At 35.1% G+C, this 27,454-nt stretch overlaps 1 protein-coding gene across 2 annotated transcripts in view; it reads left to right on the forward strand.

Moving 5' to 3' along the window:
* Positions 1-19,006, forward strand: part of Wdr26 (WD repeat domain 26) — a 43,210-nt gene extending 24,204 nt beyond the window's left edge. For both annotated transcript variants that reach the window (XM_015483597.2, XM_015483598.2), the window contains exons 8-14: positions 1,561-1,701; positions 4,553-4,672; positions 7,344-7,489; positions 7,882-7,960; positions 8,228-8,357; positions 12,782-12,967; positions 16,962-19,006. In XM_015483597.2, coding sequence (XP_015339083.1) covers positions 1,561-1,701; positions 4,553-4,672; positions 7,344-7,489; positions 7,882-7,960; positions 8,228-8,357; positions 12,782-12,967; positions 16,962-16,987 — 828 coding nt within the window. In that variant the 3' untranslated portion in view covers positions 16,988-19,006. The remainder of the gene's footprint in view (positions 1-1,560; positions 1,702-4,552; positions 4,673-7,343; positions 7,490-7,881; positions 7,961-8,227; positions 8,358-12,781; positions 12,968-16,961) is intronic.
* The last annotated feature ends 8,448 nt before the right edge of the window (positions 19,007-27,454 follow it).

Raw genomic sequence — 27,454 nt, forward strand, 5'->3', positions numbered from 1 at the left:
TTCCCTCCCTCCCTCCCTCCCTCCTTCCCTCCCCCTGCCAATATTCATCCACATTCCCTAAACCAGACATCTGGAGGTTGTCTTTGAACTTTCTTGTTACATTCTGTCATGTCATTTTTATCTCCAAAGTATCTTTTCATCTGACATATAGCCCTGATTACCTTATGAGAGCCTCATTTTTAGGGAACTGTTACTGTTGTGTTGGCTCTTTATAGGTTTCTTTATCCTGTCTCTTCATTCCAATTTACCTTCCATATTGTTGTCCCAGTCCTTTCCTTAAAACCTAATATCTTATTATATATTCTCTACCTTGACATTTTTAAGTGATTCTTCACCCACTGGATAAAATTGAACCTTTTTCTAAAATGAACATATCAACTCTTCCAGCCTTGTTATTTGCCACTTTCATGTCCATGCAGCCTACAGAGCTTTAGAGTATGGGTCTTAAAGTTGGGCAGCCCAGATTCAAATTCTTCCTGTATGCTATAAACAGGCAAGTTTCTAACCTTTATAAAGCCTCATTTCCTTCCCAAAAATAAAATTTCCCATTTTAATGGCATTAAATAAAATTTCTTATTTTAATGTTATGAGGGAGGGGCAAGACCCATCTCCTATACTTGTGAGGATTAAATGAAATATTGTTTATGGGTTAGTATTAAATGTTAATATTTATTAATGCTAAATAAGTGGTAACTTGCTGATGGAAATAAAATATGGTATAGTCACTTGGAAAATAGCTGGGCAGTTTCTCAAAATGATAAGCATAGAGTTATCATATAACCTAGGTATTTCACTGCTCTGTATATAACAAAGAGAAAGAAAAACAGATGCATATGAAAACTCATATATCTTCTTGGTCATATTATTCATAGTAGTCAAAAATATAAATTAAATGTTCATCAACTGATGAATGGTTAAACAAAGTGTACTGTATCTGTAAAATGGAATGTTATTCAGCAGTAAAAATGATAATACATTCTATACCATGGATAAACCCTGAAAATGAAAGAAGCCAATTGCAAGAGACTGGATTACATATTATTTCATTTATATGAAATGTCCGGAATAGGCAAATCCATAGAAATAGGGATATAGTAGTTTTCAGAAACCTTTAAGAAGGGAAATGAGTAACTGCTAATGGTTAAGGGACTTCTTTTTGGGTGGTAAAAGTATTATGAATTATAGTAATGATTGCACAACTCTGTGAATATATTAAGCCCATAAATTGCTCACTTTCTAAAGATTAATTTGTGCTAAATTATATCTCAAGCTATTAAATTAAGAGTGAGTTCTTGTTCTGCCCATATGTTTTTAGTTTCCTTGGACAAATTCTGTGTCATCTTCATATTTCTCATCTAGTACACAGTGTCTTATATACCCACTATATATAGTGGGATGTGGAAATTTGAACAGTTTTTTAGGAAGCAAGCTATTTGATGAGGAGGAGGTATTGATATAAAAAGTTCTTTAGATTAATTAATATTTTCAAAGCACATCTTTATAGCTGTTTAAGTTCTTATAGGGGTGGGATTTAACTGAGTTGTATGTCTTCCATTCTAGGATACACACCTGCTAAAACTGCTTAAAACATTAGAAGGACATGCTTATGGTGTTTCTTATATCGCATGGAGTCCAGATGACAACTATCTTGTTGCCTGTGGCCCTGATGACTGCTCTGAGCTTTGGCTTTGGAATGTACAAGTGAGCAAGCTCCATTCTTTCTTTATTTAGCTTAAGTACAGAATACTCCTTATAAACATATTCTTGAAAAAACTTCATTCTTGATTTATAGAACAGAGCCATTCAACCTAAATTACTATAATGTATCTTACAAAGGATAGTTCTGAAAGTGAAACTTAAGTGTCCGATTTATAAATTTAAATATGCTGAATAATAGAGTTTTGGGAAGAATGGATCAGTAAGCACTTTCAGGACATTTTTCTTTTTGTTCCATGGACCACTACTTACTGTGGTGCCTCAGAAAAGATTTTACCTTTGTTGCATATTTTCACAGTTGTACACAAAACTTAACTTCTAAGTGTAAAATATCAGCATTAAATAAAATTTCCCATTTTAATGGCATTTACCTCATCTCCATACCTACACTTAATATTCTGAGCTGGTTTAGCAAAACTGAATAATATTTTCAGTACTTATTTTTATTAAGGCTTTATTATTTCTAAATTAAAAACTTTAACTTTATCCAGGGTCCCATTTTAGAAAAACTCAGCATAAGATTTGCTCCATTATTTATGTGTTTTAGAATACCTGTGGTAATAGTTTAAAATTTTTTAAAACTTTTTTTTATATAAGCTGACTGATAAGGTGATTTTTGTTTGTTCAACATCTCAGGAAATGAATGGTCCAGAATATGGTTTGAGTATAAAAGAATAACCTGGCCGGGCCTGATGGCACATGCCTGTAATCCCAGCAACTTGGGAGGCTGGATTTTCAGGCCAGCCTCAGCCAACTTAGCAAGATTCTGTCAAATAAAAAACAAAATGTATGGAGGTGTAGCTCTGTGGTAAAGCAACCATGAGTTCAATGGGTTCATGGGTTCAATCCCCAGTATCAAAAAAAAAAAAAAGTATAACTTGGTGGGACAGGATTTTGAATGCAGGAACTTTTAATAAGGAGTGTGAAAATAAAACCACACAGATAATTCAAATAATGAAGATGGTATAGAGAACAGAATGAATACTAAGATGCACCTGCATCTTAGATGAAATGACATAATTCTAATTCTGTTGTTTTAATAGTAAGGTTTCCTTATGCTCATTCAGAGAATTCGCAAATGTTAATAAAAGTTGAAAGAATAGTATAATGATGACCCGTATGCCCACCATCATAGGTTTGATAGTTCTCAGTTTTTTGTTTTATATGTATGTATGTATGTGTGTGTGTGTGTGTGTGTATATATATATATATATATATATATATATATATATATAAATAAATACCTTCAAATATGTCCATGTAGAAAGCATTTGAAAATGCAGATATATTTTACTCCTAAATATGGAAGTATGTATCTCCTAAAAACTAGCATTATCCTACATAATTAAACACTGTGATAGCTAACATTAACTATATCTAATATTCATTTCATCAAAATCTCCAGTTGTTCCCTAAATGTGTTTCGTGTCATTTTTAGCAAGGTAGCAATTAATCAGTGATATATTTGTGATTGAGTTCAGGGAAGTTGGCAAAACATAGAAGAAAATAGATGATTTTCTCCCTGTAAAACAGAGCTAGCTGTAAGTAAATCTGATTAGACAAAAGAAAGAAATTTTTTCCCATTAAAATTTCTTTTTTTTCCTCTTCAAAGATAGGAAATATGTAACTTTAATTCTATAATAGGAACATCATTTATAGCAACTATATAGTATTCCTTGGAGTCAATTTTGAATTCTGGACAAACTGTGTTCTAGCCTGTTTTACTGTGTGCACTACTTTATACTTTTTACTTTTGTTCTAAAAGAGTAGTCTTTTAATCTCTTTCTCGATTATTCTTTTGTGTTTTTAGGTGGGTTTCTAATTATCTGATAACCTCATAATACTTAACTGTTTTGAGCATAATCAAATAAAGAGAACAGCTGAACAATTTGGGGGAAAGGATTTAAGATTGCTGAACTTATTTTCCCCTTAGTGTAAGGAAAACATCTGGTTTTCTTGTTTCTGTGCCCTCTGCCTTTATTAGTTGGCCCCAGTTCCTAATCTTACCCTTTGTTTTCACCCTTTTATTTTTACTTTTGATTGCCCATTTCTCACAGGAAATTTATGCCCATGTACTTTTATTATACCAAGGGCAGCTATTATCTCTCAGATCCTGTTTCTAATCCCTGAACAAAACGGAACCAGGACTAGATTAAATGGTATGTGAATACCTTCTAAGTTGAATAATTTATAAAATTATAGCAGGAGAATATCTGAAGGTTACAATCACTAAATATGTTTACTTAGTTGGAAACAAATGTAGCATGACTATGCCTAAAAGAACAGAGATTCCTCTTTATTTCTGCAACTTTTAATTGGAATAACGTTACATATCAGAAAAATAATTTTCATTTCTGTTTCCTTACTGTATTGTAAGCATTTGACTATGATATATAGTTTAAGGGCATAGTTTTACTACCCATTAATCATGTTCTTAAGGAATTACTAATTACATTAACTGTAGTTTTTAGAATAAAATTTTTAAAGAATTTTGGATGGAGAAGAATGGAAGTTCAGAAGGATTAGGTGTGTAGCTTTGAACTTTTCATTATCTCACTTGGGGAAAAATATGTTTTAGTTATTAATACAGTTGGTTTAAAATGAGAAATTAATGTATTTCATCATATCTACTCAAGTCCTTGATTGGTCTTCTGAGTGCTATGGTCTTTTTGTGGTAAGGCCAGTTAATTCATTTCTCTGATTAGGAATCCCAAAGTAACCAGCTATCCCAGTTATTATTTTTCTTCCTTTTTTTTAAACATTCTTTTTCTTTTCTTTACATTTCTGTTTAGAGAGGTATCTTGAAGGTCTTATCCACAGTTTTATTTCCTTGTAGACAGGAGAACTAAGGACAAAAATGAGCCAGTCTCATGAGGACAGTTTAACAAGTGTGGCTTGGAATCCAGATGGAAAACGCTTTGTGACTGGAGGTCAGCGCGGGCAGTTCTATCAGTGTGTGAGTATTCAGTGCCCCCTTTCCAGTGTCTACTTGTTTAAAAGCTAATTTAGTTCTGTTTAAATGCACTATCCAATAGAATTTATTGGGCTGAGGTTCTGGCTCAGTGGTAGAGCACTTGCCTAGCATATGTGAGACACTGGATTTGATTTACAGCACTGCATATAAAATAAAATAAAGGTCCATCAACAATTAAAAATATATGTATATTATTGCTCTTTCATTCTTTTGTTGTTGTTGAGTTTTGTTTGTTTATTCAGTACTGGGGATTGAACCCCCAAGGGTGCTTTACCACTCATTAATCCCCAACCCTTTTTGTTTTTTGAGACAGGGTTTCACTGAGTTGGTATGAGTGGCCTCAATCTTGCGATCCTCCTGCTTTGGCCTCCCCAGTATCTGGGATTATAGGCATGCATTACCATGCCAGTTTTGTAAGTGTAGACCTTGAGTTTAGCAAAATATATTTTAAAAAAAAAGTTGCTAAACATTTTAGTTTTAAGAACAAAGTTTCTAATTTTTTGGAATGAAAGATTTAGGATTTAATTTCTTTTGAGCTTTTCAGTCTTTTGAAATTTTGTAATAAAAATTTGCTGAATTTCATGTGTGTTAGTCACTTGTTAGTCACTTTTCCATTGCCAGGGTAAAATACCTGAGAAGAAAAACCTTAGAGGAGGAAAGACTTATTTGGCTCATATTTTCAGAGATGTTATTCCATAATCAGCTGGCTCTCTTGCTTTGGGTCTAAGGGAAGACAGAAGATCATGGTGGAAGGGCATGGCAGGGGAAAGCTTCTCATATCATGGCAGCCAGGAAGCAGAGAGAGGAGGGCAGTAAAAGGAGCCAGGAACATGATGTAGTCAGTCCCCTTGGGCATGCCTTTTAAGACCGTTCTTTCTTCAACTAGATTCCACCCACTACATTTTCCACCATCTCCTGATAAACTAGCTATGAATCCCTGTTAATTGGGTTAACTCATTGAAAAGTCATAGCCCTCATGATCAATCACTTCCAAAAATCCCTACCTCTAAATATTGTTGCTTTGAGGATCAAGCCTTCAAAACATAGCCTTTGGACATTCCAAATCCAAATTATAACAATCGTAAACATTTGAAGAGTAAAAGGGGTGATAAGTACTACTGGAGAATTTGTCAGTATTTGAGGTATATTCTGATGATTTCTTGAATTATTAGGATGATGAAAATAAGTAACAGGTTAAAAGTTCTATGACACAGTAACCTGTGATAGAATTGCCATGTCTTACCATTCTGTATGGATTCTGTGTTTCATATCATTGCCTTTCATGATTCCAATAGAGCATCAGATTTATTTTAAGACTCAAACAAGATAGTAAATGTACTTAATGTACCTAAAGATAAATTATTACAAAGATTTTTATGTACCATGACAAGTTATTAAAGTTGCTTGATAGCTCAGTGATAGAACACTTGCCCTGTATGTGGGAGGCCTTGGATTTAATCCCCAGCAACATGTATGTGTAAGCACACAAACACAGAGATGGCTTGAAACTAATAGGATATAGTATTATCTACATATGGCTGTTAATCATTAGTTCTTAGTTCTCTAGGCACAGGATGACCATGTAAGTTTCACTGATTTTGCTACCCCATATGATGTTTAAATCTTCAGGATATAAACTTCCTGGTTCTCTAATCTGAAAAATGGAAATGATAATTCTTAGAGCTGTGACTAGTCAGTGAGATAATGTCTGTAAGAGCTTTGATCTGTAAAGCTCATTACAAATTTGGTAACATTTTGGAAAATGTCATGAAAACAAGGTAGTGCAAGTGGCCAAATTATATCATTACATCATGTGTATGTACAAATATGTAACAACAAGTCCCATTATTATAAGTAACATTTTATGCACCTATTAAAAAATGTGGGAAAGAAGAAGAAAAATGTCATAAAAGATTCCTGAGTTCTATATAAAGCTATAAGATGTTTTAGTAATCTTTTTCCAATCACAATTTCTGAATATTATAAAACAAATCCCAATATAGTCATCCCTCGGTATCTGTAGGGGTTTTTGGTTCAAGCAATCCCTACAGATACCAGACTCTTTGGTTGCTCAGGCCCCTTACATAAAATGGCCTGATATTTGCATTATAACCTACACACATACTCCCATTCCCATACGTTATAAATCTTCTTTAGTTTACTTGTAATACCTAATACAATATAAATGCTACCTAAATACTTGTACTATATTGTTTAGGACTAATGACAGGCGCAGTTTGGGGTTTGTTGGGGTTTTTGTTTTCTTCAAATATTTTTAATCCTTTGGGTGCAGGATTAGGAGGGCTGACTGTAAAGTGAGTTTTTTAAAGGCATGTTTGAATTCTTTTTTACTAAAACTAAAATTCTTACATAGAGCTTAGAGATTGTTACTTTGCTTATTTTAATAGTATTTATGCATGGTGGGTTATTGAAAAGAAGATAGGCTTCCCACCCTCTTTTAAATATTGTTTTGAAATTTGATTTATATTCCAGTTCTTATGGTTAAAACACAGAATAACTAGATTGAAGTCAGTCTGGGGGTGGGGGGAGGGACATATATTTCTAAGAGAAATACTACCAAGAGATTCTTTCAGCTCTTTGCTTTCTGAGTGCTGTTCAGTCATGGAGTTAATAATGGTTTTCTCCTGCCCAGGATTTAGATGGTAATCTCCTTGACTCTTGGGAAGGAGTGAGAGTGCAATGCCTTTGGTGCTTGAGTGACGGGAAGACTGTTCTGGCATCAGATACACACCAGCGAATTCGGGGATATAACTTCGAGGACCTTACAGATAGGAACATGTAACTATTTTTTTTTTCCATTAAGTAATAATTAGTTGATATTAAAATGTGTATGTGATAAGGCTTTTTCAAAAGAACAATTTTTATTTTTTTTGTTTTTATTACTTTTTTTGCTTTTCATTTCATTGGTAATTTGGATTGATGGTTTGGTGGTACTTAATCTTAACTCAAATTCTTAACTGAAATTAGTGTATAAGAGTGATTGTAGGGCTGGGGGTATAGCTCAGTCGGTAGAGTGCTTGTCTGGCTGCACAAGGCCCTGTGTTCAATTCCCAGCACCACCAAAAAAGTGATTGTAGACAAAGTTGTTGTATTTAAGCTAGAACATTTTATATTCTGATAATTTGAATGTCTTGACTTAATTTGTTGTTTCCAACATTTTCTGATTACAGAGTACAAGAAGATCATCCTATTATGTCTTTTACTATTTCAAAAAATGGCCGATTAGCTTTGTTAAATGTAGCAACTCAGGTATGTTACTAAAACTTTCAGAAAAATTTAGCTCAGTAAAAATTTTAATTGATTTTTTTTGTATGAATGTTAACATTTTTTACTTATTCTTAAATTGGAGTGCATATGTTTGATCCTTAAAATGTGCAAAATCAATCATAAACTTCTAAGAATGGTAGCATTCTGCATAAATAGAAAATGAAAATATTCCACCAGGCAAAGTTTACTTTTAAAAATTGCTTTGAATTGAGATGGAATGAACACACCTATATTCTCTTCTGCCTACAGGGAGTTCATTTATGGGACTTGCAAGACAGAGTTTTAGTAAGAAAGTATCAAGGTGTTACACAAGGGTTTTATACAATTCATTCATGTTTTGGAGGCCATAATGAAGACTTCATCGCTAGTGGCAGTGAAGGTAAATTGTTTGTGTTATTGTCAATTTGCATATATTGATGAGTTTAAAGTTCTGTAATTCTGTCTCAATTTATGAAAGTAGTCATATATCTGGAGCTATTTATTTAATACACTGTTAATTCCTTCCCTCCCCTGCCCCAGTTCTGGGCATGAAACCTAGGGCCTTCACATGCTAAGCAAATGTTCTGCTGCTACATTGCCAGCCCTTTTTATTAATTTTTTTTAAATCTCCTATTTTTATTTGTTTGTTTTTTGTGGTGCTGGGGATTGAACCCAGGTATTGGGTGCAAGGCCAGCACTCAACCAGCTGAGCTGTATCCCCAATTCTCTTTTTATTTTTATTTTTATTTTATTTTTTATTTTGAGACACAGTCCCACTAAGTTGCCAAGGCTGACTTTTTTTTTTTTTTTTTTTAAATAACTTTATTTTTTTGTGGTGCTGAGGATTGAACCCAGTACCTCACTCATGCAAGGCAAGTGCTTTACCACTGAGCTACAACCCCAGCCCACCATGGCTGACCTTGAACTTGTGATTCTCCTGCCTCCCGAGTTTCTGGGATTATAGATGTGCACCACACTCCTGGTTCCAAGCCCTCCTTATTGTCACAAGTCAGTAGTACCTATTCTGACCTTGCAGAAACATTTTTGGCCCATGCATGAATCAAATCAAGACTTAGATCATTATACTTTCAAATGTTGACTTGTTTTTTTCATGAGACTGATAGTTTTCAAAGGTTGATAGTATCTAAAAAGTCAAGGTTAATTATGATGTCTTACCTACTACTTGAACAGAATTAATTGTTATTAGATCTGTGTATCTTACATGGCCATCAAAAATAATTTTTAGGCCTGGGGTTGTGGCTCAGTGGTAGAGTGCTTGCTTAGCACATGTAAGGCACTGTGTTTAATCCTTAGCACCACATAAAAATAAATAAATGTTTTTGTTGTTCTTCTACAACTAAAAAAATTTTTTTAAATAATAATGATTTTTAATTCTTGTGACTTCCAAAAAGCTGAAATTAACAGAATTGTCCCTACTGTTCTTTTGAATGAACTTGTTCTCCCATATAAGTATCTGTATTCTAGGCAAGCTTGTGCCTAAATGCAGGCTAATATAAAATAGAATTGTTTAAAATATGTAAGCACAATTAAAATTGAATGTACTTTTAAAGGTGATAGATAACATTATAACTAGTGGCATATTATTGCAAATTTTAATTCAACATGTTTTTCTTTAATGCCCACCATACTATTCTAAGTACTGCAGCAGTAACTTATTCAAATCACTTTCTTAAATATTCAAGCTTTATGAGATAGCCCTATGAATATTTGATTATATTTCATTTATTATAATTTTATGTTTCCCTATTTTGACAACATAAAAACATGATCTCAGTAGATTAAAAAAATCATAAAGTGACACATGAGGATTTTTTCTTCCGTAATACATATTCTTTCTTACTGTGTTTAATTATGTTATAGTCTTCCAGATTCTTCATTGGTTTCAATTGACTTTTTCTATGGTCTAATACATGAAGTCTTTACTTACTTTTTTTTTTTTAATATTTTTAGTTGTTGATAGACTTTTTTTATTATTCTTTTTATTTGTATGTGGTTCTGAGAATTGAACGCAGTGTCTCACACATGACAGGCAAGTGTATTACCACTGAGCCCCAGCCCCTTTACTTACCTTTTAGTTCCTCCTTTTCTAAGATCTCTTCCCATACCCCCACCCCCCACCATGGTCCATTCAATCCTGTTTATGATGGTTTTTGTGTTTTGGGTTTTTGTTTTGTTTTTCCCCTAATAATTATGCCTCAGAATTTTCCATGCCTTTTCTGAAAACATGTAACCTAGAGGTGCTTAAAGATAAGAATGGCTACGTTTTTGTAGTACAGATTGAACCCCGGGATGCTTTACCACTGAACTACATCTCCAGTCCTTTTTATTTTTGTTTTGAGCAATTATTTATGAAGCAAAAGCTAAAAGGTACTAATTGAACCACTAAATTTATCTTAAGATGATTTTGTTGTTCAATAATTTTATAAAACAATTTATTTGGGGGTGGTCGGTACTAGGAATTGAACTCGGGGGCTTCAAACCACTGAGGTACATCCCCAATCCTTTTTTTGTTTTGTTTTGTTTTGTTGAAACAGCATCTTGCTAAATTGCTGAGACTGGCCTTGAACTTATGATCTTTCCACCTTAATCTCCCAAGTCAGTCAGTCATGCACCACCATGCCTGGCCTTGAAAACATTATTTTTTTTTTTCCCCTTGTATAAAAGGAAATTAGGAAAAGGAAAAAAAAAAAAAGTTTAGCTATGTTCCTCCTGAACTTAAAAAACCCACAAAATAGAATGAGAATAGGCTTGAAAAATATGAACTTATCTGAAATATTCCTGTATTTGGAAGAAAAAAATCTTTTTGTAAACGTACGTGCAAGAAAATATTTACTGGGGCTGGGGATGTGGCTCAAGCGGTAGCGCGCTCGCCCGGCATGCGTGCGGCCCGGGTTCGATCCTCAGCACCACATACCAACAAAGATGTTGTGTCCGCCGAGAATTGAAAAATAAATATTAAAAAAATTCTAAAAAAAAAAAAAAAAAAAAAAAAAAAAAAAATATTTACTGAAGACATAGGGAAAATGGGATTTCAAGTGGGTAAGGTCAGAATGACAAGCTTTATGATTAAGTTCTGCTTGCTCTGTCAGTCTTAGAAATCCACTACTTATACAACAGTAAAAAATAATTGTAGTTTTTCTATATATTGCCAGTACAGTGAAAAAGCTTGAGTATTGATGCAATTTTGGGAGGAAAGGTCTACTCATTGCTCTTTTTTCCTGATTTATATATATTTGGAGTTTTGGTGGGTCTTTAAAATATGTTCCTGGCAAATAAATGGCTAATGGATTACTGTGGTCATCTTGTGAGACAATATATTCACTATATTCAATTCGTGTTCAAAACATTTTTAGAATCTTGTGAATCACTTGAGTAATGAGAAAGAAAACCAATTTCTTTACTTTACAGTTCTCCTTTTTAGTCCTAACCAGAATATAATGACTTAATTTTATTATTCTTTAGGCTTAGGTTTCAGTTGGTCTTAAAAATGCTTGATATCACTAGGGATATCAATCATTTATGCCTTGTGTGGTGACGCACACCTGTAATGCCAGCGACTTGGGAGACTGAGACAGGAAGATCACAGTTTAAGACTAGCCTGAGTGACTTAGAGAAAAAAAGATCAAATACCATGCTGACTTCTTGCCTTTATGTCTAAAGTTTTGAAACCAGGACACATTCCCTAAAGTTTCCTCTGCTCTCAGCACATTTATGAGAGTTTCCACATTGACCACATATTGATTATCAGATTAAACACCTTTCTCATTTACCCTGGGATTCTGTTTCTATTTAGAACCATCACCTAAACTTAATCTCTTCACAGTAATATAAGGTGTTCAATTCTGTTCAGAAAACTTTTTCATGTACAAATGTATTCAGTCCTCATAACAACAAGAGGAGGTAAGTATCCCCATTTACAGATGAAGAGTTGCAAAGAGTGAGTAACTTGCCCAGAGTTACACAGCTAGTCGGTGATGGAGGAAGGATCTGATCTTGGGTAGTCTTGATTCCAGAGTCCATACTTTAAACTTCCACTCTATACAGTTTGGTTGTTTTTGTGTCAAGAATAGTTTATCACAACGAAACAAAGCTATAGGGGGTTTTGTTTTTTGTGGTCAGTTCACAAGATTATAGTTTTTTACATAGCCGTGCAGATGGTACAGAGAGGAGATATTGTCTGAACTTGTTAGGAAGCTCTTGACTGCCTGAATTTGAATCCCAACTTCACCATTTACTAGCTGTTAACCATGATCAGGTCACTTATCCTCTCAGTACTTCAATCATTATTCATAAAAGCATATAGGATAAGCATAGTACCCATGTCATAAGATGGTAGTGAATATTAAATTTTATATATATAAAGTATTTGGTCCCTAAGTATTTTGTAAGCACTCAGTAAAGGTATAGCTGTCATCTTCATTGTTACTATTTTTGTATATGAATACATTGATTTTTTTTGTCATCTCACATTTCCACAGAAATTCTCTCTCTCCAGGACTTGTTTATGTTCAAAGACATTGATTATAATTATTTATTAATCATATATTCACAGAATATTGCAGATAATTTTGTTTTTGTAGCTTAATGAGAACTGATCACCTTTAATAGGGAAAATGTGTATTTTTTATTAACGTGGCTTTTCATAAGGTAACTTGTTAAACTGTTCATGTTGTATTTGTTCTCCCTTTTAAATTCTAGCAATGAAGAGTCATGTTCTATGTGTAGTGAATTAATAAATTTAACAGTGATGTTGTTCATGTTAAGCAACTCCCTAACTCTTCCTCCGAATTACTGTACATTCAGATCACAAGGTTTACATCTGGCACAAACGTAGTGAACTGCCAATTGCGGAGCTGACAGGGCACACGCGTACAGTAAACTGTGTGAGCTGGAACCCACAGATTCCATCCATGATGGCCAGCGCCTCAGATGATGGCACTGTTAGAATATGGGGACCAGCACCTTTTATAGACCACCAGAATATTGAAGGTAATATCATTGTACAGTGTTCCTGTGTTTTCTCCAAATGAAACATTTTCCTGATTACTGTGAAAATGCAGCACTTTGAAGCAGTAATTTAAAATGTGGAATATGCTTTAATTTCTCTCTCCATGCACAAGACCCTAGGTTTATTTCCCAGTACTGAAAAGTTAAAAAAAAAAAAAAAAGAAAGAAAGAAAGAAAAGGAAAGGAAAACCTGATTTTTCTCTTTTATTATACCCTGTCTCATAAGAAATCTAAGATTCGGTGGTGATTTTTGTCTTAGAGAGGGGGACACTGGGAAGAGAATAAGGTGGAATATGTGACCTCATATTCAGTTATCTAATCAGTATTGTCACTGTAAAAACCTTATTGAAAATCTGGCTTTATTATGCTGCCTAAATATAATATTGCAGGAAGTATTTTATTTTTTTATTTTTTTTAATTGGTTGTTCAAAACATTACAAAGCTCTTGACATATCATATTTCATACATTTGATTCAAGTGGGTTATGAACTCCCATTTTTACCCCGTATACAGATTGCAGAATCACATCGGTTACACATCCACGTTTTTACATATTGCCATACTAGTGACTGTTGTATTTTGCTGTCTTTCCTATCCTCTACTATCCCCCCTCCCCTCCCCTCCCATCTTCTCTCTCTACCCCATCTACTGTAATTCATTTCTCTCCCTTGATTTTTTTTTCCCCTTTCCCCTCACATCCTCTTATGTAATTTTGTATAACAATGAGGGTCTCCTTCCATTTCCATGCAATTTCCCTTCTCTTTCCCTTTCCCTCCCACCTCATGTCCCTGTTTAATGTTAATCTTTTTCTCATGCTCTTCCTCCTTGCTCTGTTTTTAGTTGCTCTCCTTATATCAAAGAAGACATTTTGCATTTGTTTTTTAGGGATTGGCTAGCTTCACTTAGCATAATCTGCTCTAATGCCATCCATTTCCCTGCAAATTCCATGGTTTTGTCATTTTTAAGTGCTGAGTAATACTCCATTGTGTATAAATGCCACATTTTTTAATCCATTCATCTATTGAAGGGCATCTAAGTTGGTTCCACAGTCTAGCTATTGTGAATTGTGCTGCTATGAACATCAATGTAGCAGTATCCCTATAGTATGCTCTTTTAAGGTCTTCAGGGAATAGTCCGAGAAGGGCAATAGCTGGGTCGAATGGTTCCATTCCCAGCTTTCTCAGGAATCTCCATACTGCTTTCCAAATTGGCTGCAACAATTTGCAGTCCCACCAGCAATGTACAAGTGTACCCTTTTCCCCACATCCTCGCCAGCACTTTTTGTTGCTTGACTGCAGGAAGTATTTTATGAACTTGAGAACTAGCCAGTATACAAAATTTGAAAAACTTCAGATGGTTTAAATGATCTTTCTTTAAAACATATTTTTACATTTTTTTTTTTAAGATGGATACAGTTTCTTTATTTATTTTTATGTGGTGCTGAGGATAAAATCCAGTGCATCACACATGCTAGATAAGCACTCTACCACTGAGCCACAATCCCAGCCCTGGTTTAAATTATCTTTTTTTTTTTTTAATTTTTATTTTTTATTTTTTAGGTGTATATGGACACAATACAATGCCTTTATTTTTATGTGGTGCTGAGGATCGAACCCGGGTCCCACCCATGCTAGGCGAGCACTCTACCACTGAGCCACAATCCCGCCCCTTAAGTGATCTTGATTGTGCATTTTACTAGTAAAAATAAATGTAGTGGGCTGGGACTAGGGCTTAGTGGTAGAGCGCTCGCCTAGCATGCGTGAGGCACTGGGTTCCATCCTCAGCACCACATAAAAATAATAAAATAAAGATATTGTGCCTACCTATAACTAAAAAATATTTAAAAAATACAAAAATAAATATAGTAATTTAATACTACATAAGAAGCATGGGAAAAGAGAAAGGAACTAAAATTCAGCATGCACCTATGTAACAATGGCATGCTAATAAGCCCTTTATTATATACACTATCTTGCATAACACTTTCATAGTCCTATCAGAAAAGAATTTTTATCCTAATTTGTATAGGTAAGGAAACTGAAGCACAGCAGGCTAATTGACTTGTTGAGTGCTTCTGGGTCTTCAGATTTAGGTCTGAAAAGTTTTTACTCACCACTTGGAGATGCTTGGAGATAAAGAAAGCCCACAGTATAAAGCGACAAAAGCTTAAATGAACATAATATCAGTACTAGAAAAGAGAGGTAATGAGAAACTTTATGTAAATGACTGATCTTTTTTGTCCAAATGGAACAAGTGTTTAATTTACTTAGAAGTAATTTACCTAAAAACAGATGAACAGAGCTTTTTTGGTCAGTATGTTCAAATGTTATACCAAGAAAGGTGACTGACTGCTCTCAATTAAGTGATTCTTAGAGGAGGATTATCAAGGTAGCGCTTATGGTTTGAAAAAGTATGATCTCTTCTTTTGATCTTGTTGTACAAACTGCAGAAGGCTTGGCCACATTTACTGCCAGATGGGGGTATGAGGATATGCAGTCATAGTAAAAAAGTATTAAAAGTCCTTGGATCATAAAGTTTGAGAGCTGGATGCAGTGGCATACACTTGCAAGCTCAGTGACTTGGGAAGTGAGGTAGTAAGATCACAAGTTCAAGGCCATCCTGGACACTTAGTGAGACCCTGTCTCAGTATAAAAAGAAAAGGGGTTTGGGAAGTAGCTTATTGGTAGGTAAAGTGCAGTGGATTCAATCTGCAGTACCACCAAAAGGGCAGGCAGCAGTGGGGATGGAGAACTACTGTTGAGTTGCTCGGAACCTTGAAGGGCCTTTTTATATTTGGAGGTCACTATGTAATAGAATAACAATCCTCTGGAAAAGTCAGCTAGGACCAAAAGGCCTTATCTTCTTTTGTTGTCCTATTTAGATTTCAAGACCTGCTTTCTAAGATATAGTCTGGATAGATTTACATCTGTGATTATCTGGCTTTTCTAATTTTATTAGTCATTCAGAAGCTATTTCTTCAAATAAACAGATTTGATTTGAAGAAGTAGGAAATATTTAACTGTGTAGTAGTAGCAGATTTACCCCAGACAAGGACATGTGTGTCTTCACTCCAGTAAAATAAAAATTTCATTTCTGTTTGGGAAATCTGATTAATGTGATGGGTGAGCCAATTCAGCACTTTCCAGCATGGCTCTAAAAAATATTTTTGTTGTCACCTGAAGTGAAAAAACAACCTCTATATAACCAGATATCTGGGGGGTGATTTTTGTTTGCTGTTTGTTCTAATTGTGCTGGGGATTGAACCTGGGGCCTTTGAGTATACTAGGCAAATGCTCTACCATTAAGCTACTCCCCCAGTTCTTTAACCAGATAATTGGTTATATGCCTTTTTTGCTGATGTCCGGGGGTCTTTTCCTCTCACCTTGAAAACACTTTTTTCCTATTAAAGTAATACCTGTTTGTAATAAAAATTTTGAAAAATAGATGAAGTTAAAGAAGATAATATTCAGAAACCAGAGTAAGGTATTATAAGAATTAAAATATGTCACTTGACAACTCTATTTCAAAAGATAATTTGTTGACATTTTATAACAGTTATAAGACTGATTTGTTTTATTTTGGTTTTGTTCTGTGTTTTGAGGAATGTTTAAATGAAATGGGATATGAAGTACTAATATGCTGTCCAGTATGAACAAAACCTTGAAAACATTAAAGTGAAAGATGCCAGACACAATGGTCTAAATTAAAGTACGAAATTCCAACAAAATTAATTCACTTGAGTTTCTCCAGTATTCAAAGTAATTATGACTTTATATTAGAAATGTATAGCCTAAGAAATGAGTTAGACATATTGTTTTAATGATTATGGTAATTAAAGTATCAAGAATTTTATATTGTTACTGTATTATGTTCTGTCATGATGCTAATTTTTAAACTTTCTAACCAGTCACTTTTTTCTCTCCCTCCCTCCTTCTTTCTCTTTCTTCCTTATACATTTCATCTTCTCTTCATTCAGAGGAATGCAGTAGCATGGATAGTTGATGGCGAATTTGGAGCAGACGACTTCTGTTTAACTTAAAATTAGTCGTATTTTAATGGCTTGGGATTTGGTGCAAACAAACATGATTGATAGCTGGACAGACATGCTCGTCATGAAAAAACGAACCATTTCTGAAGCCCGATTGGGGCCAAACATTTACACCTTGCTTCATAGTAACCAGTTGAGATGAAGCACGTCGTTAGAACGTTGTTGGACACCATGTTGAATTATTCCCCCATCGGTTGTGAAGAACTGTGCTACATTCAGGCTTACCCATTGAACTCAGTATATATATTTTTTTCCCTCCTGCCTTTTGTTTGGCAGGATACCATTCTTGTTGCTCTTCTGTGTAATGAAGTTTAAATGCTTGTTTGGAAAACTTTATTTAACAGTTTAGAAGGCTTGATAGAAAGAGTGCATTAGTCTGAAGAGTATACATTGGATAGGAAAGAATTTCCTTCTTTTGTTTCTCCAAATCTTTCCGCCTTATTTAGCTTGAGATCTTTGCAGCTTGGTTCATGGATTCTAGCCTTGCCCGTTGCGCAGTATATACTGATCCAGATGATAAACCAGTGAACTATGTCAAAAGCACTCTCAATATTACATTTGACAAAAAGTTTTGTACTTTTCACATAGCTTGTTGCCCCGTAAAAGGGTTAACAGCACAATTTTTTAAAAATAAATTAAGAAGTATTTATAGGATTAAAGTGACTTCATTTGTATACATTTGGAATCTAAACCAGCTTAAAAACAGTTTCCTCTATGACTTAGATTCGCAGTATAACTGATGCTCTTCTGGAATACCACATGAGACATGGTCAGAAACAGTGCTTGGAAGGACACTTTACACAGGAAATTCAGAGTAATACTTTGAAGTGTCCCCCCCACACACACATTTGCTTTATTCCTGAAGGAATATCTGTACCTGATGTTGAAGAAATTCAAGATTCAAAAGAACTTTAAATATACCAACATGAGAGATCAGTTAGGTCAGTCTAGGTTTTCAACAAAGCTTGTTCCAAGTTGTTTTCAACTTCAGAAGTCACTTTGGTGTCATCTAGCAAAAGAGTAAAAATCGGCAGATATAACCACTTTGGAAGTGTTAAGTATAATTGAGACCATAAGAAGAATTCAACCCATTACAAACATAAATGGGATTAAAACCTCATAGTTACTTCTCTCAATTGCCCTTGATATTTTGACATATAGGGAGACATAAATTTAAAAGAATATTCCTTCACAGTTTTTCAGATATTGCCATACTGAACCTCATTCTAAATTGGTGCTGTGGATAGTCTTTCCCTCTTCCCTCCCCTTTTAGTTTAAGGAAAGGTTTCCTTCATGGAAAAGGACTTCTAATTTTTGAGACTTTCTCATTTAAAATAAGCCAAAAGCCTGATGTTCACATTGTGTTTTTACACCTCATAACAGCTGAATACAACATGCTTAGTATCCCTTAAAATTCACTGTTTTTCATTAGAGGATAAATAGGGTGACCACAGCTGTTATGTTGCGAAGAGGAGTGGGGAAACCCCCAAAGAAAGATTCTGGTGAAGAAAGAAACAACTTGTACTCAAGTTTCCCTTTAAGGCCTAGTCAAGTCTATAATATATTATTACCATGACTATTCCTTCAGGACCCACAAAAAAAGAGAAAGGCTTGGATTCAGGAATTCTTTAATTGGGGTGGCAAGGAAGAGATGGCAGCAGACAGAAAGGAGAAAGGAAAGGGGAGAAGAAGAAAAAACACATTTGGCCTTAAAAATAGCATGCATTCTCCCAAAAGCCCATAGTAAGAGAAAATGACAGATTGTGGTCAGCAGATTATTTTATCAAATTGGTATGTAAAAGATTTCTTTAAGCTCCGTTTTGCAGAGATCACCACTTAGGAAATCAAAGAATTCCTGTTTTGATACTTCTAAGTTAAAATAACTATGTCACAGTTTATCTGGTACTTCATTTTTCTTGACTAAAATTAATTTTTACTTCAAGCTTGAATAAAAATCTTCATTGGTAACTGTATATAATTAAGTGGCAACTTCTCTTTACCTCAGAACAGTTAAAATCATATTTTAAGTGATTCATGTATACCCTGAAGCCATTAATACACCCCAGTCTCCACAGAAACATTACTAACAAAATGTGGGCATGGAAACTCCACAGCTGTTTACAAATTTGGTTACAGTGTGTAACAAACATACAGACATACACACTGTAACACTTGCTGAGATTTGTCCCCATTCAGGAGCAATTTAGCACTCAGATTCTACTACTGCACCCAGCCACCCCAGATCTGAGTCTTCAGAGTACTTCTGAAGTGCAGTTTCAAAACACTTTTAAAAAGTGGAGTAAAGTGAGGCACATTTTACAAGAACATAACTCCTATTAAAACGGAGTAACAACTATGCAAAGGTTTCTCTAGCACCTAGGTGAGTTTGTTTTCCAGATGTGTCGTAACTGGCGGCTTCCTATACATACTGGTACTTTGCTGTGCCAATTTGCTGTAAACATCTGTTTCATACATATGCCATGCAGTGACTGCTAGAAAGGTGAAGAAACCTAGGATTTTATGGTTTAAATAACTGATGACAGGATTTTCTAATCTATAGCTGTTAACTGAAAATTTCTGATAATACTATAGACTCTAATACACTTAAGAATGAGAATACTATCAAGCCAGCCACAAGGTAAAAACAAATTGAAAAGTACCAATACTTTTTGCACATAGATCAAAATAGAGTGGAGAATTTTGACTCCTAAAATCAGGTTAGTAGGCTCATTTCCACGTGCTTAAAAATGTTTTTGTTATGCATTGATTAAGGGCTAGAGCAAGAATGAAATTAAATGTCTTTTTCCTCCAAATAAGTGGTTATTAATGGTAAAATGTTGGATTTGGGAGTTACTGAGATTGGTGTGGGTGGTGATAAAGAGATTGGGAGTTAGTTGGGAGGGATGACAGCTTCAGTTTTGGTTTCTGTATTAGTATTCATGACAGCTACATTTCTGTTGCTCAATTGGCCAGATAAATATGTTATATTAATCCAGGTAAGTAGTTGAAGCAGAGGAAATTTTATTTGCAAATATTCCCACAAATTGGCCAATTTTACTGGGTGGGAAAACAAAAAGGGATTCCCTAACTTTAAGTAATTAAAATAACCTGCTAGTTGAGAGGGAAAAAGAAATCAATTTTGTCAATATTTTCTTAATCTGCAAAGACACAAGTAGTAATATGGTGAGTTTTATTAGGAGTGTTCTGCCTCTAGAGTGGCATTCCATGAAATTAATAGAAAATCCTTCTTTCCCACCCTCCCCATCTTGAAATTTTCTTTTTTAGGATGTTGGTTCCTGCAAACAAGAACTGACCCTATCACCTCTGCCTCACAGTGGGTAACTATATGGTACATCTCTTGAAAGGGAAAATATCCATGTCAGTTTTCTTTCACAGCAGAAGAATGGCTGCTTTTGAATGGGGAGGAAAGAAGACATTTGTCTTAATATCCTTTTTGTCCCATCTCTAAAATGTAAAAATATTTTAATTTAGTTTTAATTTCTCAACTTTAACAACTCTCCTCTTGAGTTGCTGCCCAAAACATTACTTCCATTTCGAAAACCATATCTAATTTAATACAAACTGCTAACTTTAAGAAGAGGTAAATTTGCATTTACACTTAGACACTTTCTAAAAACAGGGTGAACTTAATTGAAAATTTCAGTGTTGTTAAGCTATTGTTATAGTAGCTGCCCTATAGTTGCAAAAGCAAAAACTATAAAAACCCATCCTTATATTTACTTAATCCAGATAACCTGGATTTAATAAAGCTAATAGTATAAAAATGTGTGTGTATGTGTGTGTGGTATGTATGTGTGGGAGAGAGAGTACTTAATTCATAAAAAGTCCGGAAAACTGCCATTCTAGGTTCTTGTCAATTTTACTAGAAGTCACATGCACATGTGAAGTGCTCTCTCAATAAGTTTAATGTTTGGTTAATACTGGTATATTTTTATAAGATTGAAATTGTGCCCCCATTTTCATTATCAGGGTCAATGTATTAGAAGTGAATCCTAACATTTTTAGGCACAGATGGAAAGAAATGTTTTTGGCTCCTTGAAAATGTGTGTGTGTGGCGAGGGGAATAGATCCACAAAAGCATGTATGTACTTACAAACCAAGCTGTAGAGATCAAGAGAAGAACTTTAGTGTTGATCTCAAGATTTCTAAATTGTCAAGATTTACATGGCATTGTGGTGGAATTAGTTAACACTTAGAGATTTTGGTATGTAATAACTATTTGCTATGGACTGATAAAATGTTTCAAAGGATTGTGTTCTTAAATTTAGGGGGAGGGGTGTTTTTTTGTTTTTTTTTAACTGCCTCAGATTATATTTAGTAGTTTCAATTTCTTTGCTTTATTATTTCATTAAAGTATAAAAACTTCAGGTCTCTGATATTTATTTTCACTTGTTCTACTAATTATTTACAAAACACCCTTTTGTTGACTTTCATTTTATAAATGTGTGGTATATTAAACGTCTTCAGAATTTCTGTTCCATTGAAACTACATTAACTTTGATTTGCCTTACTGGGACTTATTTTTTTTTTTTTTTAATACACTTTTTTCATGTCAGTGCACAGCACTTAACCAGTCATTTGTATTCCTTTCTTTCAATCTAATAAACAGGATGAGTAACTAATTCTTGGTGTAATCTCCTAATTGAAATAACTGGTTTGCAGAACTTGACTTCCATGTGTTTAACTAGGGTTTATGAATGGGTCTGCAGGGATGGTTTGTTGTTGTTGTTATTTTTGGAACTGGGGATTAAACCCAGACTTTACCACTGAGCCACATCTCCAACCCTATCTATCTATCTATTTATTGACAAGGTTTTGCTAAGTTCCTGAGGCTGCCTCAAACTTTCCTTCAGCTTCCTAAATCACTGGGATTATAGGTGTCCACCATCACATACACAGCTGCGCTGGGGTATCTTTTTAAGGCCATTGTGCAATTATGGATAAATATAGAAGAATTTTAGAAGCATTGCATCTTAAAGGAATTATATGCCTTATTAAAAAAAAAAAACCTACATCTGAATTTCTGCATTTAAGCAGTGAATATGTTGATTAGTTCTATTTGAAAACTAATTTCCTAATTAATAGAATTATATAGTTTTCTAAAGATTTCCTTGGAAATGTACTCCCAAAGACTTTCTTGGAGAAAGCATTCAATGTGTAGAAACATGGTAGATTTGTATATATGAAAAAAGGAAAAACCAGTTCCACCATCAGGGTGAATTATTACAGAAGAGAGATTTCAGGTTTTTTATAGCTAAGGGCAGAGAGTTCTATATAATAAAAGGAAGTTCAAATGTAAGAATTAGTACTTTGGCCTATTAAAATCCCAATTACATTATTTGCAGAACTAGCAAAAGCAAACATGAAATTCATTTGGAAAAATAAGAGACCCAGAGTAGCCAAAGCAATCTTTAGCAAGAAGAGTGCAGGAGACATCGCAATACAGAACTTAAACTATACTATAGAGCTATAGTAACAAAAACAGCATGGTATTGGCACCAAAATAGAAATGTAGACCAATGATACAAAATAGAAGGCAGAGACAAACTCACAGTTATCACATACTAGACAAAGGTGCCAAAAACATACATTGGAGAAAAGATAGCCTAGTCAACAAATGGTGCTGGGGAAACTGGAAATCCACGTGTAGCAAACTGAAATTAAACCTCTATCACCCTGCACAAAAATCAACTCAAAGTGGATCAAAGACTTAGGCACTAGAACAGATACCCTGTGCCTAACAAAAGAAAAAGTAGGCCCAAATCTTCATCATGTCAGCTTAGGACCCGACTTCCTTAATAAGACTCCTAAGGCACAAGAAGAAAAATTAAGAATTAATAAATAGGATGGATTCAAACTAAAAAGCTGATTCTCAGCAAAGGAAACAATGTGAAGAGAGGCTACTGAATGGGAAAAAATATCTTTACTGCATGCACTTCAGAGCACTAACCTCCAAGATATACAAAGAACTCAAGAAAAACACCAAATAAATAAATAAATGGGCTAAGGTACTGAACAGATGCTTAACAGAAGAAATACAATCGATCAACAAATTAAAAAATGTTCATGTCTAGCAATTAGAAATTCAACTAAGATTTCATTTCACTCCAGTCAGAATGGCAATTGTCAAGAATACAAGCAATAAGTGTTGGCAAGGATGTGGGGGAAAAGGCACTCATACATTGCTGGTGGGACTACAAATTGGTGCAACCACTCTGGAAAGCAGGATGGAGATTCTTCAGAAAACTTGGAATGGAACCACCATTTGACCCAGCCATCCCAACTCAGTTTATACCCAAAGGACTTAAAAGCATACTGTAGTGATGCAGCCACATCAATATTTATACAGCTCGATTCACAATAGCTAAGCTATGGAACCAACCTAGATGCCCTTCAACAGATGATAAAGAAAATGTGGTACATATATATACAGTGGAATATTACTCAGCCTTAAAAGAATGAAATTATGTCATTTGCAGGTAAATGGATAGAACTTGAGAATATCATGCTAAGTGAAATAATCCAATCCCCAAAAAACAAAGGCCAAATGTTTTCTCTGATAAGCAGATGCTGATCCATATGGGGCCCAGGGGTTAGGGAAGAATGAAGGAAATTTGCAGAGGGGAGGGGGTGGGACTGTGGGGATGGGGAGGACGGTAGAATGAGACAGACATTATTACCCTTTATACATGTATGTTACACTACTGGTGTGGCTCAGCACCATGTACAGAGGAATGAGAAGTTATGCTCCATTTGTGCACAATGTGTCAAATTGTATTATACTGTCATGTATAACTAATTAGAACAAATTTTTAAAAAACAGTATTTGGCAGTCAAGTAATGGTGAGTCTGCTAAGGATAGCAGATCCACTGATGGAGCAGTGAGCAGTAGTGCCTCTTTAGTCCTGCTCACTGCTGGGGAAATCATAGTTTGCAGCTTCTCCTGAACAGGCAAGAGAAGGAAGTTTTCTGCTTTTTTCTTCAAATATATCTACTTCAATGACAGATTTAGCTAGTTTAGTCGAATTATTCACCAACATTTAAAGTTTTTTTTTTTTTTTAATATTTATTTATTTATTTTAGTTCTCGGCAGACACAACATCTTTGTTTGTATGTGGTGCTGAGGATCGAACCCGGGCCGCACGCATGCCAGGCGAGCGTGCTACCGCTTGAGCCACATCCCCAGCCCCAACATTTAAAGTTTAATGTCAGGTCCCTGCACCAGGTATAGAAATTGTCCCTGCCTTAACAAACCTGAGCAGACTTCTACTAAAAGCATAATCTAGGGGCTAGAGTTGTAGCATGCTTGCCTGGCATGTGTGAGGCACTGGGTTTGATCCTCAGCACCACATCAAAATAAAAGGTCTATCTACAATTAAAAAAAAAAAAAAAAAAACAATCTAGCAGGGTGCAGTGACACACTGTGGTAGGAGAATTGCAAGTTCAAAGCTAGCCTCAGCAATTTAGCAAGCCCCTAAGCAACTTGGTGAAAAATTGTCTCAAAAAATATTTAAAAGGATGGGGGATGTGGTTCAGTTATTAAGCACCCCTGGGTTCAATCCCAGGTACAAACACCAACAACAACAAACTGATTCCCTTCGAAGTATGTAAATTAAAAATGTACAGTCACATCATGTAATGATTTATACTTGAATTTTTTTTTAAATCCTTTCCCATTTTTTATTATGTTCACAATTAAATCACTAACAACTCTTGTAGAAATAGGTAGTGTTAACATTTCTCGTTTGTGGCCCAGTTAAAGCAAATGACAAGACAATTCCTAGGAAGGAGGCAAACATCAATCCTAAAGTGGCAGTCCCTGGGAAGAGGGCAAACACTGATCCTTTCCTAGTAAGTGTTGAACCACGACACAAAGAAAAGGCCACGGACTCCAATTTTAAATTAAATTAAAACAAGCTTGTATTTGTGTACACTGGAGCTGGCCAGGACTGTCTCTCCCAAAAACCTCGGGCTAGAGATCAGATCCCCTGCTCTCCAGGAAAAAATTTTTATAGCACAAAAAGTTACAAAAGGGGGGTATCTTGGGGACTTACAGCTAACAAGATTTTGACAAGCATAATACAATGGCAGATAACAGATTAATGATCTACCTGGCTTAACATTTCAAGATAGAAAATAAGCTCCCAACATCAGAATTTATGAGGTGCCACTAAAGTTTTAGAAAGGGTTGTTATCTGGTCAGGGTAAGCCAGGTGTGGGTGAGTTCAAGGCACCAGTAGGAATTCCAAGCAAGTTTAAAACATCAAAATATGAACAAGATCCATCCCCGGTGGGGGCGGGGGTTGGGGTTCCAGGAAGAATTTTTTTTCATCAGAAAAAAATGTTGAGGAAGATTCAGTGAAACCAAATGATTCCATCATCTAATCACTACTTCCAGTAGTCTTGTCTGTTGATTTTATCTTATCTGTTTCTTTTCCCTCAAACTTGAATTAACCTAAAGTGAACTTGCAATATATGAAACTGTATTCTAATCCTGTAGTTTAAATTATTAAATCAGTATGTAATGAGAGCTTGATGTGGGGAACAGAAAAGGACAAGTTTTAATTTCCTATGTGAGGATTAGTAGCTTCTTTCATCACTATGAAAAATTTATTGGACCTGGGGATATAGCTCAGTTGGTAGAGTGCCTGCCTTGCATGCATAAGGCCCTGGCTTTGATCCCCACCACACACACACACACACACACACACACACACACACAAAAGATACAACTCTGTACACGAGTTCCTCACATACAACATAAGACTTTCTGCAGCCTTAAGAAAAATCTTCCTCAAAACATAGTTGGTGGGCTGGGATTGTGGCTCAGTGGTAGAGCGCTTACCTAGCACATGCGACGCCCTGGGTTCCATTCTCAGAACCACATAAAAATAAATAAGGGCCTTGTGTCCAACTACAATTAAAAAATAAATATTAAAAAAAAACATAGTTGGCTATGGTGTGTGGTGATAGACTGTGTTCCGAATTCAAATTAACAAATAAGCAAAATGTTCTTCATTTAAGTCCTTTCCTGCCTGTTTTGAATATAGTTAAGAAATGAATTGAGCAGGTATGTGACTCGGATAGAACACTTGCCTAGAATGTGCAAGAAGGCCTTGGGTTTGATCCCCAGCAAGATGGTAATAAAAAATAAAATGGAACTATACATTGAATTGAAAGTTGTATTCTACACGATTTCCAAATATTGAATAATTTCCCTTATAGCTGAAAAATACCAATGATCCCTAGTCATCAACAGCTTTTAAAACTCTGAAAGCCCTTTTACGAGAACAGAACAGATGCACTTCTATTTTTTAATGTGTTTAATTAGTTATACATGACAGTAGAATGCATTTATGCACTTTGATGTCATACGTAGATGAGGTATGATATCTCATTTTTCTGATTGTACACGTTGTAGAATCACATCAGTCACACAGTCATATATGTACATAAGGTGCTAATGTCTGTTTCATTCTACTATCCTTCCTATCAACAAATCCTCTCCCCTCCCCTACCTTCACTCCCCTCTACCTAATTTAAGGTAACACTATTCTTCCCTACTGCCCCCACTTTATTGTAAATTAGCATCTGCATATCAGAAACAGATGCACTTCTAATAGAAAACAAAATATATTGGTTCTTAATGCTATGGCTTGAAAAGTAGGGAGGGGACTTAATATGCCTGAAAATTTCCGTGATAAGTATGTTTTTAATTGGACTCTTGCCCCAGTAATGGACTTACATAAAAAGACCTTTTCAATAAGTGTCTGTTAACTTATCCACAAAGAAGATAGAGAGCAACTAACTTGGTTTTAATTTATTTATTTTTGAAGTGCTGGGGATCGAACCCAGGGCCTCATACAAGCTAGGCAAGTTCTCTCCCCTGAGCTTCATGCCCTGCTACTTACTAATATTTTAGTAAAAGTATTCAGTTAGGGGACTTACTAGTGCCAGGCACAGTGCTAAGCATTTTATATACAGTATTTAATGTAAACTGTTACCTTAGGCCAGTCACTGTGGTACACACCTATAATCCCAGCTACTTGGGAGGCTGTGGCAGGAGTCCCAGCCTGGGCAACTTAGTCAGACCCTGACTCAAAAAGGATTGGGGATATAACTCAGTGGTAGAGTGCCTCTGTAAGCTTATTGCCTACTTTTTTTCAGATGATAAACTCAAGCTTAAAGAAATAACCCCTATTTGATGCCAAAACCTGTGCCTTTAACCCCTAAATCCAAGTACATCTAACTCAACTGAGGGCTTTTAAGTTTCAGATTTCTAAGCCACATTTCAGATTTTTTGGGGTGGGGTGGGGTGGGGAGGAGTGCCAGGGAATGAACCCTGGAGCATTTAACCACTGAACCACATTTCCATCTTTTTTTTTTTTTTTTTTTTTAAA

The sequence above is a fragment of the Marmota marmota genome, unplaced genomic scaffold (assembly GCF_001458135.2).
Source record: "Marmota marmota marmota unplaced genomic scaffold, marMar, whole genome shotgun sequence".
Lineage (NCBI taxonomy): Eukaryota > Metazoa > Chordata > Mammalia > Rodentia > Sciuridae > Marmota > Marmota marmota.